Consider the following 13581-nt stretch of genomic DNA (forward strand, 5'->3'; position numbering starts at 1 on the left):
TGAGCTGGCTAGACAAGACAGGTATTTGGATTGGAAGAAATGTTAGAACCACAGATTAGAATATTTGGATGTACTCGGTTTGGATGTATTTGGATGAAGTTTATGCTTGCACTATCTATTCTGCTCCTACCCCCTCTGAAAAGGAGGTAGCAAAACTAATTAACCATGTAGTTCAAGAAATTATTTAACCACAGAACAGTAAAAACCAACAAACAGGAAAACCACTGGTGGCAGCATTTGCAAATGTAGGCGCACATTACAAATTATTCTTTTCTATTCTGTTAAGCTAATAAGATTATGTACTATAAGTAGCTAAGTGTAGTGAAACTCTATTTCCTCAAAAAAATTTCTTTTTGTATTTTTTTAGCTCAGGCTGAGCTCCACCAACCTCCTCTAGGTTAGGGAGTTTTGCTGTTGTTGCTGTTCCCTTGGCAAGAACGTTCTCTCTGCTCTTTCCTATGTGTCAGACTTCTGAGCTTCCTTTAAGTCTTAGGTAAGGTTCAACTCCTGTAGGAAACTTTTCTCGATCTCCTTGGTTGTTCATGCTCTCTCCCTCCTCAAATTATTTTGTATTTGGTTATTTATATTCTGTACCTTTCATCCCCCCAACACAATGTCAGAAGCTCCTTGAGGGCAGGGCCGTTTTTTTGTCTGTTTCAGATTTTTCCCATTTTTCACCAGGTTATCGTCTGTAAAAATAAGTGCATTGGGTTAGATAGCCGCTGAGGTTCCTTCTACTCCCAGATCAATGATCTTAAGTTTGGGTCTGGCTGTACACAAACGTCTGACCCTGAAGTGACTCCCGTGTCGGTGACAAGTCATTTCCTGGCTGTTAAAATGCAATCAGTTGAACTTACTGTGGTAATTAATGCTTGCCATGTCTGTAATCCTTTTGGCTCTCTTCTCAAAGAAGGTATTCATGATGTATAGGTGTGAGGCTTCTGTATAGTTTACAGGGCTTTGATCACTTTTGGTCGCTCTAGTTATTTACCAGAGCCAGAAATGGAAGGTGGACTGCCGCAGAAATGACGTCTGATGCTTTTGTTTTTGTTTCATGTGTTGTCGTGCGCAAAGAATCCATCTTCAATGGCTAGCCTACTAGTGATGAGCTTCTTTGTATTTTACTAGGCAGGTAAAGTAAATTTTTACTAAGCAGATACAGTCCTTTGCCGAGACTATATTTGGAGCCTTTCTGGCATGCTGTCAGTCTGGGTGTCACTGGCACAGCCTTCGAAGAACACAGGATTACCTCCACACCGTATTGAGTCCTCCTTATAAGACTTTAATGCTGCTTTGTGGATCCATAACTTGAGGCCTCGACTAAGGAATTAGAGCAGAGTGAGTTTGTAGTAGAGATGGAAATTATCACCTTTCTTCTAAAAAAATAATCTAAAAACTTTATTTTTCTTTTGTGAAAAAACAGAAGAGTCTCAGCCTGATCCTGTAGATGTCTTGAGTCAGCGAAAATGCCTAGAGTCCTTGGCTGCCCTTCGCCATGCCAAATGGTTCCAGGTAAGGTGCTTTCCAAGTAGTTGTGAACATTGGCCAATTTGCCAATTGAAAATAGGCTAATTTGCAAATTGTTATTTCTGCTTGAAAGGAGAGAGAAAAGGGAGGAAAGTGATAGTCCTGCTATATAGTTGGCCAGGAAAGACCCCTTCCCAAGTATTGTATCTCATCAAATACTGGAGTTATTATTTGGAAGAGTGATTAGACTTGTTTATCTGGGCCTGCAAAATAAGGATTATTGAGATGAAATTATGTGAAAGCACATTTTGGTTCATTGTGTTAATGTCACCCTAACAAAATTAGCTAGATATTTTCTCTGAAAGTACAGTGAACTCCCATTGGGAGTCATGAATTCCCTGTCACTGGAACTCTTCAAGCAATGGCTGGATGATTAATGTGTAAGGGCTGTTACAGAAGTTATTCCAGCTTAGTTGTGGATTAGGTTCATTTGGACCTGTTTGACCTTCGGCAAATCACTTAGCTTCTCTGAGTCTCAGCTTCTTCATTGGTAAAAGGAAGGGTTTGCACTCAAAGACTTCCAGCATCCCTTTCATCACTGAAATTCTTTGTTGTTGTTGTTGGCAGCTAGGTGGTCCAGTGGATAGCGTGCCGGGAACTGAAGTCAGGAACTTTCTGTGTGACCCTGAGCAAATCACTTAACTTGTTTGCCTCAGTTTCTTTATCTGTAAAAATTAGCTGGAGAAGGAAATGGCAAACTACTCCACTGTCTCTGCCAAGAAAACCCCAAATGGGGTCGTGAAGAGCCAGACACGACTGAAAAATGCCAATGTTCCTTTTATCTCTGAAATTCTATAGCAGCCTATAAGCAGCATGATTATTAGGAACTTCAGAAATACCTATTTTTAACATTGATTTAGATTTATTGTATGGTCTTGTGCATTAAGAAATGAATCATTTCAGGGCAGCTAGGTGGCGCAGTGGATAGAGCACCAGCCCTGAAGTCAGGAGGACCTGAATTCAAATCCGGCCTCAGACCAAACACTTGACACTTACTAGCTGTGTGACCTTGGGCAAGTCACTTAACCCCAACTGCCTAAGCAAAAAAAAAAAAAAAAAAAAATTAAGAAATGAGTCATTTCTATAAAAGCATCATCAAAAATCTCATTTTTAGGAATGCAGTGTAGTATTATGGTAAGAGTACCTGACAAGGAATCAGGAAAGCTGGGTTTCAGCCCTGGTCTCTCTTCTTACTTGCCTTATGACCTAGAGCAAGTCACTTAACCTCTGTAGGGCTCAGTTTTTTCACCTATAAAGTGAGATGGTTGGATTAGAAGAACTTTTAAAATCCCTTTGAGATCTGACAGGCAATGAATTATTAAACAAATCACTTATTGTCTCATAGCCTTGGTTTCCTCATCTACAGATTGGGTTGTGGTGAGGGTTGTGTGTGGTGTTTGTGTAAGTGCTTTGTACAAGGGAAGGACCAACTATAATTTATTTCATCAGTCAATCCACAAACATTCATTAAACTTTGTGCCAGGTATTATGCAGTATGAGAGTGAATTGAGAGCTAGTCTTGAAGTCAGGAAGACCATAGGGGGTGGGGGCAGGGCAGGCTTCAAGTGCCACCCCTAAAACAGCTTAGTTTAGGGACTAGAGTGTTAGTCTTGGAGTCAGGAAGACCTGAGTGTGAATCCTCCCTCTGACACTACCTCTGTGACTCTGGACAAGACACAGCCTTTCTGCCTCAATCTCCTCATTTGTAAAATGAGGATAATAATAGCAACTCACAGGGTTGTTGTGAGAATAAAATGAGAATACCTATGAAGTATTTTGCAAAGTTAAAAGTGCTACATAAACATGAGTGATGATGGTGATTGTGCCCTTTGACAGTCGCTTTAATGATCTGTCTCTGTTCCAAGAAACTCTCTAAGACTATAAGTTGCAAAGCAGGTGGTGATTCGTCCTGGTAAAGGAAGTTTTCTTGATGAGAGTTCAGTACAACAGGTCTGGTCCAAAAGTTTTGGGCGATCAGTCCTTTCTCTGCTCTAACAGATGTTCAGGACTGCTTATCAGAGGCTCTTTTTTCATTCATGTTAAGATCATTTAGAATAATTTTTCCTTTGTGGGCATGTTTTCTATGAACAAACAGTGTTGTTTCTTTCCCCAAAGGCCAGAGCTAATGGTCTGCAGTCATGTGTGATTGTTATCAGAGTTCTTCGAGATCTGTGTCAGCGTGTGCCAACATGGGGGGCCCTACCAGATTGGGTAAGGAAATTAAGATACTGAACTTCATTTTAAAATCCATTGTCATTCTGAAAATAATTTATTCTAGTGACCAGGACTTTCCAATATCAGCACAAAAGTCTTGATTTCTATTGGAAGAAAATTTTTCTTCTTTTAGCATCCCTGTTTAGGTAAGAAGAAAAATACCCAACATGTAGAAGAATTCAGTTATATTAGGAAGTTTTCAGTATTCCCTTGGGAGAGCTCTACAGTAGCCATCTTTGAATTGTCTAATCTTACATCCAAACTTCTCACTAAACAAATATGTACATTTACAAAAGCTTGGTGAAAAACTTTAGCGTTAGGTACCTAAGATAGGCCAGTAGGAGTCAGGCCAGAGAGGCATGGCACGTACCACCCCTTGTGCCCTTCTGTTTTTTTCAGATGTCCCAACCCTGCTGATAGAAAAAGAGATTCTCATAAATCCAAGTGTGAACAAGAAGAAAAAATGAGAGCAAAGAATGAAGTAGAAGCAGAGCCATGATGGAAAGAACACTGGGCTAAGGAATTTCTAAGTGATGTGACTATAGGCAAATCACTTAGATTTTCTGAGTTCCAATTTCATCATCTGTAAAATGAGGTTAATAATTCTTATACTACTTGTCTCATAGGGAAGGGTTGTTAGAAAGTATTTTGTGAATTGTAAAGCACTCTGTAAATATGCACTACTACTTGTAGTAGTCATAATATGAGAGGCTTTCATATTATGAACTTGAGAAGGTTAGGGTGAAGTCTTCTCAGTCTTTCTCCATGTTCTTGGGTTCCACCTTTTCACCCTAGGTTTTACCCATTTCAGTAATAGCCAACACCCAGGTCTTCAGGGACAGTTAGTAAAGCACTGTTGAGGGACCTTCTGTATGTAGATTCAATTACATTATTGCCTCTCTGTTTCTTACTTTTTACTTTAAGTAGATCTTACTGTGTCTTTATCATTTTCTTTGTAGTTTTTATTGTTTGTTCTCTGTTTATCTCTAGGATGTTTTTTTTAAATGTGTCTGTGTCTGCCTCAGTATTTCTATACCTCTCTGTTGCAGTCTAGGATGTGATCAGTTTTTAATAGTTTTTATGTTTTATGGCTTTTTTGTTTTGTTTTTATATTTCATGGACTTTTGTGTTGGTTTTCTAGTGTAGTAACAAAAGATGGCCCCAATTAGTGACTTTTAATTTTTCCTGGAGTTAGGGTATTTTGAATTCAGTAGGAAAATAAGTAATTTCCTTTTGATGCCTGATAGTTCAGAAATAAATTTGGAACATGTTTGCTTAAAAAATAGTTTGTTTAAACTGTTAATGACACAATAGTTTATTTTTTCCATCAGGAGTGCTTAACCTGGGGGTCCAGGATGGGCAGGGGAGGTGAGGTGCTCCTTGAACTTGGAACTTTTATTTTTTGATAATTATATTTTGATATAGTTAGTTTCCTTTGTAATCATATGTATTTTGTGTATTTAAAAATGTTATTCTGAAAAGGAGTCCATTGGCTTCACCAGAGTGCCCAAAGGGCCCAGGACACACAGAAGGTTAAGAACCCTTGATTTATATGTTTTGCCCAAGAGGCGGCATGGTGTAATAGATTGAAAGTTGCTGGCTATGAGGCCAGAAAGACCTGGATTTTAAGTCCAGCCTCTTATGCATACTGACTGTGTAAGTCACTCAACCTCTTAGTACCTCTTAGTAGGAAACTCTAAAATTCTAAGTGGTAGAGGTGTTGACCTGCACTGGTAGAAGAAATTTCTTCTCCAGGAGGAGACCATTTCCTTCCTTCAGGGAAATCAGAGGTCTAGTACCTCTCCTCTCTTTACAATTTACAAAGCTCTTTACATACATTGGATAGTGTCAGTAGATTTTCACAACAGCCCTGTGAGGCTGGTAACACCAGTATCATCATGCCCATTTTGCAGATGAGGAAACTGAAGCTCAGAGAAGGAAAATGGTTGCCTGAAATTACAGGGGTGATGGAGCCTCATTTTCCAGTTTTGGATCCAGTGCTTTTGTCCCTTAGTCACAGCTTCATCTCTTATTCATGAGGATTTCCTCAGAAACCAGGGCTGTTTCTGAATAATCTCCTGGCCACAAGACATGCTGTTGACTGTATGACACTTGCAGTCGTAGTTCTGACTGCTTCTGGCCACTGCTTAAAGGAAAGTGATTACTGAGAAATAATTTTGTTGGTGGTTCTGTACAAAGACACAGGTCTGAAATCCTGTGGCCATTATATACTATCAGTAGGACCTGCAAAGAACCCTCTTAGACTTTCACCTCATTGTAAACAGTGTTGTTAAATCCCTGGGTTCACTTATAATTACTTTTTTCTGTGCAAGTCATGCTCCCTGGAAAGTGTTCAAAGTGAAATGAAGCAGAGAAGTCCAGGGTCCAAGGCTGTGACAAAATACCACTAATTAAAGAAGGGGTTTGTGTGTCTCCCACCCTTCAGCCATGGTCATCACTGCTCCTTCTCTCCCTTTCTCCCTCCATATAGGCCATGGAGCTTCTGGTGGAAAAGGCTTTGAGCAGTGCATCAGGGCCTCTGCGTCCAGGAGATGCCATGAGGCGAGTGCTAGAATGTGTAGCCACAGGAACGCTCCTAACAGGTCAGTCTGCAGCTGGGCTCAAGCCTTGTAGTCAATCAGTCACACCCTAATATAGATTTGGAACATCTGCCAGGCATTGAGGGGTTATATAGAAGTATAGCAGGGTCTCACTTTTCAGATGTTTTGGGGGAACAAACCATTCCACATAAAGTCATTTTCTATTTTTAAAAAAATTGTTTATAAGGAAGTGTAATTTTTCAGAAGTGTGGTCATTATTTCCCTCTACTTCTTATATAAACTGTACTGAACAGAGACGCAGTGTGGTGTAGTGGGAAGAGCCCTGGATTTGGAGTCAGAGGACCTGAGTTTGAATCTCAACTGTGCTATTTACCATAATGTGTATAAATTTGGGCACAGTACTTCTCTCTGTGACTCTCAACTTCTGTAAAATGAGGAGGTTAGATTTTTAAGGTTCCTTTCAGCTCTACATACCTTTACATTTTTCTTTGAAGAATTAGTTGTTACTATGAATTCAACATGCAGGGCTATGTCACAGAGACCTTTTGCCAATTCTTCTTGATTCTACCTTTACGACATCTCTTCCTTGCATCCTCTTTTCTCTACACATCAGTCTCCATCCCACTTAAGACCCCATCATCACCTTTCACTTGGACTATTGCAGTAGTCTCCTCAAAGGTCTCCTTAAGTATCTCCCTTCTACAGATTCCATCTTCGCATAGCTGCCAAAGTGATTTTTCCTAAAGCCCAAGTCTGACAATGCCACTCACCTTCCCTGTTGTAAGCTACAGTGGCTCCTTATTGCCTCTAAGATAAAACACAAGCTCTTCTGTTTGGTATTTAAATCCCTTCACCACCTCATATCAAATTACCCTTTCCAGGCTTATTACATATGGTCCTCCCCTTCACAAACTCTATGATCTGGCTAAAGTGTCCGTCTTATTGAAGGACAGATGAAATGTGACATTTCATTTCCCATTTGCTTGCATTTGCTGCATCCCTGGAATGTACTCTCTTCTTACTTCCAAGTGTAGAATTCCTAGCTTCACTTAACACCAACAGGGATCGTTTCATCAAATGAGACAATATTTGTGAAGTGCTTAACACATAGTAACCACTATGTAAATGCTTATTCCCTTTCCCTTATTCTCTTCATCTTTATTTTTGTATCCCTAGTGACTGACACATATCAGGCATTTAATTACTTATTGATTAAGGTCTATAGAGATATTGACTACCTCTGTTCTAAATGGTCCTAGCTGTAGGACTTTTTGAGTTTTTAATGTCTGCTTTTTAAGAAAATTGTTTTCTGTTTACTTTCTCACTATCAGGCTATCATTTGTCAAGAGAGTTGCTACTGTCAGTGGGCCCTGTTGCTGATGGTACTCTCCCAGCCCTGGGTAAAACACAGACTTGGGAACACACACACACACACACACACACACACACACACACACACACACACACCCCCTTCTAATTCCTTATTCTTGGTAGCTATTGGCTAGGAACTCAGGCAACCAAGCTTGTTAGAATTGTATTAAAATAAGAGAGTTTACTCTTATTTGGTATCTTGAGTAGAGAATTGAAGGGATGTTATAGTAGTACTATGTGTTAGCTTTGTTTAATAGCTTCTGCATATTCTGCAAATATTTTGGTTCCTTAAATCAGTTTCTCAGTTCCTTTTGTTTGTTACTTTATTTTACTTATGACCAAGATAGTTGAGTTTGTCAGAAAGATGACTTTGAAATTCTGTGACATTTTGGTGGATTAGTAATATCATTGTTTTGGGTATTGTTTCCATAATCATAGATGGCCAATGCCCCTCTGCACTTCATCCTGTGTAATTTTTGTCCATGTCATTCTATAAATCCTTCAGACTTTAAAAACACAAAAAGTCTTACAGGCTGGGACCATTCAACATACAAATAAACAGTCATCTGTACCTCAGTCATTCAGTCAATAAGCAAGCCCATACCATTTCTGAGAGCTTCTAGCAATTACTTTTTGTCTATTCTCCTTTTCGGTAATAAGTTGTACACGTCAGAACCTAGTGAAGCATTGTCTTCTCAGTAGCAACTATGAATGGGTCAGAAACTTTAATATAGTAGACCAATACCTGTATTTTAAAACAACAGCAATAACATAATTTCCCACAGTGTAAGCAATGAAAGCAAGCAGCCTAGAATTAACACCAAACAATCCCCAGTGACCTTAGGGAAAGTCAATGTCAGTCTTTCTTGATTTCTGCTTTTTACCCTTGGCTGAAAGACTCTTCGCAGACCAACCATTTGCGTGAGGGATGGGTGGTGTTGAGAGCTATACTTGTTATTGATGTTTGCCCCAGTTCATTCTGTCTCCCAACTATTTCCTTTTCAGATGGACCAGGACTTCAAGATCCATGTGAGAAAAACCAGACAGATGTGCTGAATGTCATGACAAGTCAAGAACGAGAGGATGTCACAGCCAGTGCCCAGGTAGGAAGAAGCAATGGCTCAAAATCTTTCCTTTGAGAGGATTCCAGCTTATACAGGGCTCAGGCCCTTATAATATAAATGATTGTATCTGAGCTTTGGTTTCTGGAATGGGATTCAGCAGTTTATAGGTAATCTTTATTGCCATCTCATTTAAAACATATGCTCTTTGTTTCTAGTGAATGTTGATTTTTTTTTCAGGGAAGAACTTGGTATAGGAGGATGCAGGTAGTTTGCTGGATGTTTTGCTACAGAGATCCACGGCCAGGAAATAAAATAGTAAGATATATTGCTTCCACCACGAAGAAAGTCAGGTTGGCATAGTAGAAGGAGAGTTTTAGAGTAAGGATTCAGGGGTTCAAATCCTGGCCCTGAATTAGCTGTGTGACCGTGGACAATTGACTGCCTGTTTCTAAGGCCGTTTTCTCTTCTGTACAGTGAGGGTGGTAATAATTGTACTATGTATCTCAAAAGGTCAATACTAGGGCAGCATTTTATAAACCTTCAACCTGAAATGTGAGCTTTTATTGGTATTTGATTGTAAATATGCCATAGTTCTTCTAGTCACAACCACACAGGAACTATCCAGTGCTTGTTAGGTGACCTGTATCCAGAATGACAATTAAGACAAAAAAATCGATTCCCTCTCTTAATGTGTTTACCTAATGTGTCCCTATTTCTCTCTTGATAAGGAATTAATCAATTAATTAAGGGAAGAAAATTAATTCTTTCAAAAGGCTACCTAGAAAGTCACTAGCATCAGCTACCATTTAATGAATAATAGTATCTTAAATGTTCTTTCTCACCAAAAAGACTATATTGTAGCCAAGACATTATTGTGCTAGGTGCTGGGCTCAGTGTCATATGTGAAAAGATGTGATCACAGGTACACATGGGTCACATCATATACGCTTGTTCTCTCTATTCTTAGGGGAGTAGCTCTTGTGGTGCTTATGGCTGGTTGGTGTCATGGCAAAAGGACAACATGTCACTCATAAATATGCTAGTAGACCGTTTTAGAACACAGAAAATATAGACAGGTGGCCAGGGGAGGCTCCTATGAAAAGTGCCACCCGTCTTCCTCTCCAGCAGGGCCTAAAGGAGTCCTATATACTCCTCTGGAACAATAGCATTATTCTATTAATATTTCAACTAATAGTATGATACAGTTACTTCTAATAGTACTTCTGTCAGTATTAGCCTTGCAGATAGACTAGTCTGTAGGAGTATCTGTTTTTATCAGCCAAGAAGCAAGGTTAGAAGTGAGGAGGGCTCACAAGAACAAGACAAAAGAAAATGTAATTCCTTGTCTTCCTGTCAAAAAAGGGAAGATACAGATCTCCTGTCTTTTTGCCTCCACAATGGGAAATATGTTTTCTGAGGCTGGTGATGTGGGTAGCAGTAGTCAGGACTGTGAATGTTAAGGCAATCAGAGGGGGAATGTGGTGGAAAGAGCCTTGGCCTTGGAGTCAGAACATCTGGATTCCAGTCTCTGCAATGTAGTTGTCTGTGTGACCTTGGACAGAACACTTAGCCTCTTTAACTCAGTGGCTTCATTCATAAAAAATGAGGGGGAAGGTTGGACTAGATTGAGTTGGAGTCTAAGAGCCTTCCTAGCCTTTCTGTTCTATGGATCTGTAAGTAACAACTTGGATTGAGTCATTTCAGGTTTTGCTGGCTGAATAGAATCATGGTGGCCACTTGAAAATTCAGAAAACAGTGTGCAAAGCATCCTAACGTTTATTTCTGTGTTTCTTTTTGTTTTAATCCCAGCATGCTTTACGGATGTTAGCTTTCAGACAAATCCACAAAGTACTAGGAATGGACCCTTTGCCACCACCTAAAACCAGAGTTGGTTCACGCAACAAGAAGCGGCGAAGAGACTTTGGTGAGGCAGTGGAAGGAGAGAGTGAAAAGAAGAAAGAGAGGAAAGAGGATGAGGATGATGCCCAAGCACTGTTATAGCTAAGATAATGTTCATACACAACTTTAATTTTATATGTACATACACATGTATGCACACGTACTTTTCCATAAATCTGTGTATGTAAATATAAATTGCTGTTTAGTCTATAACATCTGACAATTTTAGTGCTTCCCCTTGAATAACATATTATAGATTTGTTTTTAAAATTGTGCTTAAATCATTTTAAAGATTGCATCATTCCAAGATTGCCTTTGGGCAATAGCCCCATTTCACTTTGTCCTTCTCTACCTTTTCCCTCACTCCTGAGGAAACCCTCCCCACGGAAAGATAGGTAGAAGGATGCAAGCATATTTTTTTAATTCTGGTATTTCTTGCAAGCTTTAAAGATGCATCCCAGCATGTAGAGGGAAATGCTGGATATTGGATTTGAACCTTAAAATCATTTCCTTTGGCTATTCCATCCTCAAGCTAGAATGAATGTAGAGGTGCCCACCTTTGGGTCTGGACAGCAGGAAGATTGGTTTGGAAGAATCAGGGAGATTAGTTTGCTCTCCCAAAAGAACAAAAACAAAACAAAACAAACAAACAAAAACTTATGGCAGATATAGAGCTTTGAGCCAAGAGTCATATAAAGCAAACAAGTCAGTGAAGCATTAACATTTACTTCACTAGCTCTTTATTAAATAAAGTCAACATAAAGGAAAGACAACTGAAAAAAAAAACTCACCTGTTCCTGTTAACTTGTTAAAATCTTCGCAAGTTGTATTGTTTCCATTATTGGACTTTGTGAGTGAGAATTTTAGGGTTTCTCTTTTGAGAGCACTGAGTGTGTTCCATTAATGACGGTGAAGGTAGAGAGGTTGGTGCTGCTCTGTGAACAGGCTTTGGTGATGGAGTGAAAGAGTATAGTTAGCACTCACTTTAAAAATACCTGTTATTTACTTGAGAACCACTTAACCACAGAAATTTTCCATATACCAATGAGTGCCTTCTAAAGAAAGGTGGCCAAGTCTCACATAGTGAACAGCTTATTTTTCATTTTAATTTAAGGTGAGTTTTTTCCTTCTATTTTGTTTATTTTTTTCTAGTTTCCAGTCTCATCTTCAATATCATCCAGTTCTGAAGCTTAGGCTTTTCTTGGTAACATCACTCTAGAATGGACAGGCCAGAGGATTCAGGACTTGGTAAGGCAGCTACCCAGGAATGCCTTTGAGTGTTTGTATGTGACCAGCGTCCTTCTGGCCCAGTGGGAAGCGGGAAAAAGAGAGCAGATGCTAGTGCTGAGGTGGGATGGAGGTAGCAAAGTCAGTGAACCAGGGAGGCCCATCGCCCCAACCTCATCAGCTTAACCTCTTTTTTTGCAGAGGGTTTCTCAATTGGTTGCCTTATGGCACATAACAAGAAAAAAAAGCAAATTATATTTTGACAAATGTTGTGATCTATGGTCACTTGACGCAATTTATTTTATTTCATTTTTTGTGTGTTAGAAGGAGAGCCAATAACATGGCTTTAATATTTGAATGTCTTTGTAGTGCTACCTGGAAATTTAAAAAAGGAGAAAAATAAAATGAAGATTATGCTTCCATTTTTTTCTATATGTTGTCTTGTCTTTTAATTGGAGACTCTTATTACATAGAGAGAACGTTCTACACAGACATTATGGGTATGCCCTATGTAATATTGCTCAACGTTGTTTTTCAGTAATATCATTAATACTTTCAACATTTGTGCTGAGTCACATCTTCTCTCTCCACACTTTCTCGCTTGTTGACCTTATCTACTTCCAAGGGTTCAATGATTACCTCTATGAAGTTGACTCCGTCATTTATAACATCCAGCCTTATTCTCTTTTTTGAACTATTTTTTCCCCCATTAACAAATATCTACTGATTATCTCCACTTGGATATCCCACCATCTCTTCAAACTCTAATGACAGGCCAGAGAACAGAGGAACAAAAGAATGGAACAGGTCACCAAAACAGGACACTATGCATGTGGGGGGTTGTGCCACATTCCACTAAGCCTAAGGGAAAGAGTACAGCATCCAGCTAGGGCCAGTTCTGACCACCTAAAAGTCAGTCGGGGCAGAGACCTGGGCTGGTGAACCATAAATTGTCCAAGGTGGGAGGAAGCTGAGATGCTTTGAGACCCAGTCCCCAAGGGAACTACCATCAGAGGAGAGGGAGTCAGGAAGTGAGTGATAAAGAAAATGGGGGATGGGTAGGAGGGAAGACTGAAAGAACCAGAGATTTTAGGAAAAAGAAAACTCAAATATCTTGAACGTAAACAGATAAATCAACAGGAAAAACAGTCACAACAGAAGGAAACATGATGTCAAGATCTAGTAAATGAGTTGCATATGTGAATAAACACTGCAAAATAAAGGAAAATTGTTCTACACTTGATGAAACAGAGAACTCCCTGGAATTTGAGAACATGAAACCACAACATGCTGTTTCTGAGTAGTTTAAAAGAAAAAATGAGAATTGCAAGAGCAGAATTTGTGTCCTGCACAGGAAAAATAATGAACAAAGTAGTAAAACTTGAATCTGCAATTAGCAGGCTTTGCCAAAGAAACGAAAGAGAACAATAGATTGAGAATGCACATATGAAGGTGAAGGATAACCTCGAAGAGAAGAAGCAAAAAACAACAAAATTAAAAGAAACTATGCTCACTATGTAAGTAAAACATACTGATCTCAAAGGCAGAATACATAGAGACAACCTAAGGATCTTAGATCTCCCAGGACATAAGAAGAGAAAGCACCATAATGAAGAAAATAATAGAAAAGAATTGTCCAGAACTTATGAACATATAAAATTTAATTCCAATTGAAAAAATTCACAGATAGCCTTCAGGAAAAAAAAAAATGAAAACAA

The 13581-nt window shown here is 39.2% G+C and overlaps 1 protein-coding gene across 1 annotated transcript in view; it reads left to right on the forward strand.

The window, feature by feature from the left end:
* Positions 1–12267, forward strand: part of ZFR2 (zinc finger RNA binding protein 2) — a 139768-nt gene extending 127501 nt beyond the window's left edge. The window contains exons 15-19 of the mRNA XM_027851298.1: positions 1424–1512; positions 3643–3738; positions 6233–6344; positions 8679–8776; positions 10547–12267. Of these exons, the coding sequence (XP_027707099.1) occupies positions 1424–1512; positions 3643–3738; positions 6233–6344; positions 8679–8776; positions 10547–10738 (587 nt within the window). The 3' untranslated portion in view covers positions 10739–12267. The remainder of the gene's footprint in view (positions 1–1423; positions 1513–3642; positions 3739–6232; positions 6345–8678; positions 8777–10546) is intronic.
* Positions 12268–13581: the final 1314 nt, after the last annotated feature.

This window comes from Vombatus ursinus, unplaced genomic scaffold (genome assembly GCF_900497805.2).
Source record: "Vombatus ursinus unplaced genomic scaffold, bare-nosed wombat genome assembly UNPS02009173.1, whole genome shotgun sequence".
Lineage (NCBI taxonomy): Eukaryota > Metazoa > Chordata > Mammalia > Diprotodontia > Vombatidae > Vombatus > Vombatus ursinus.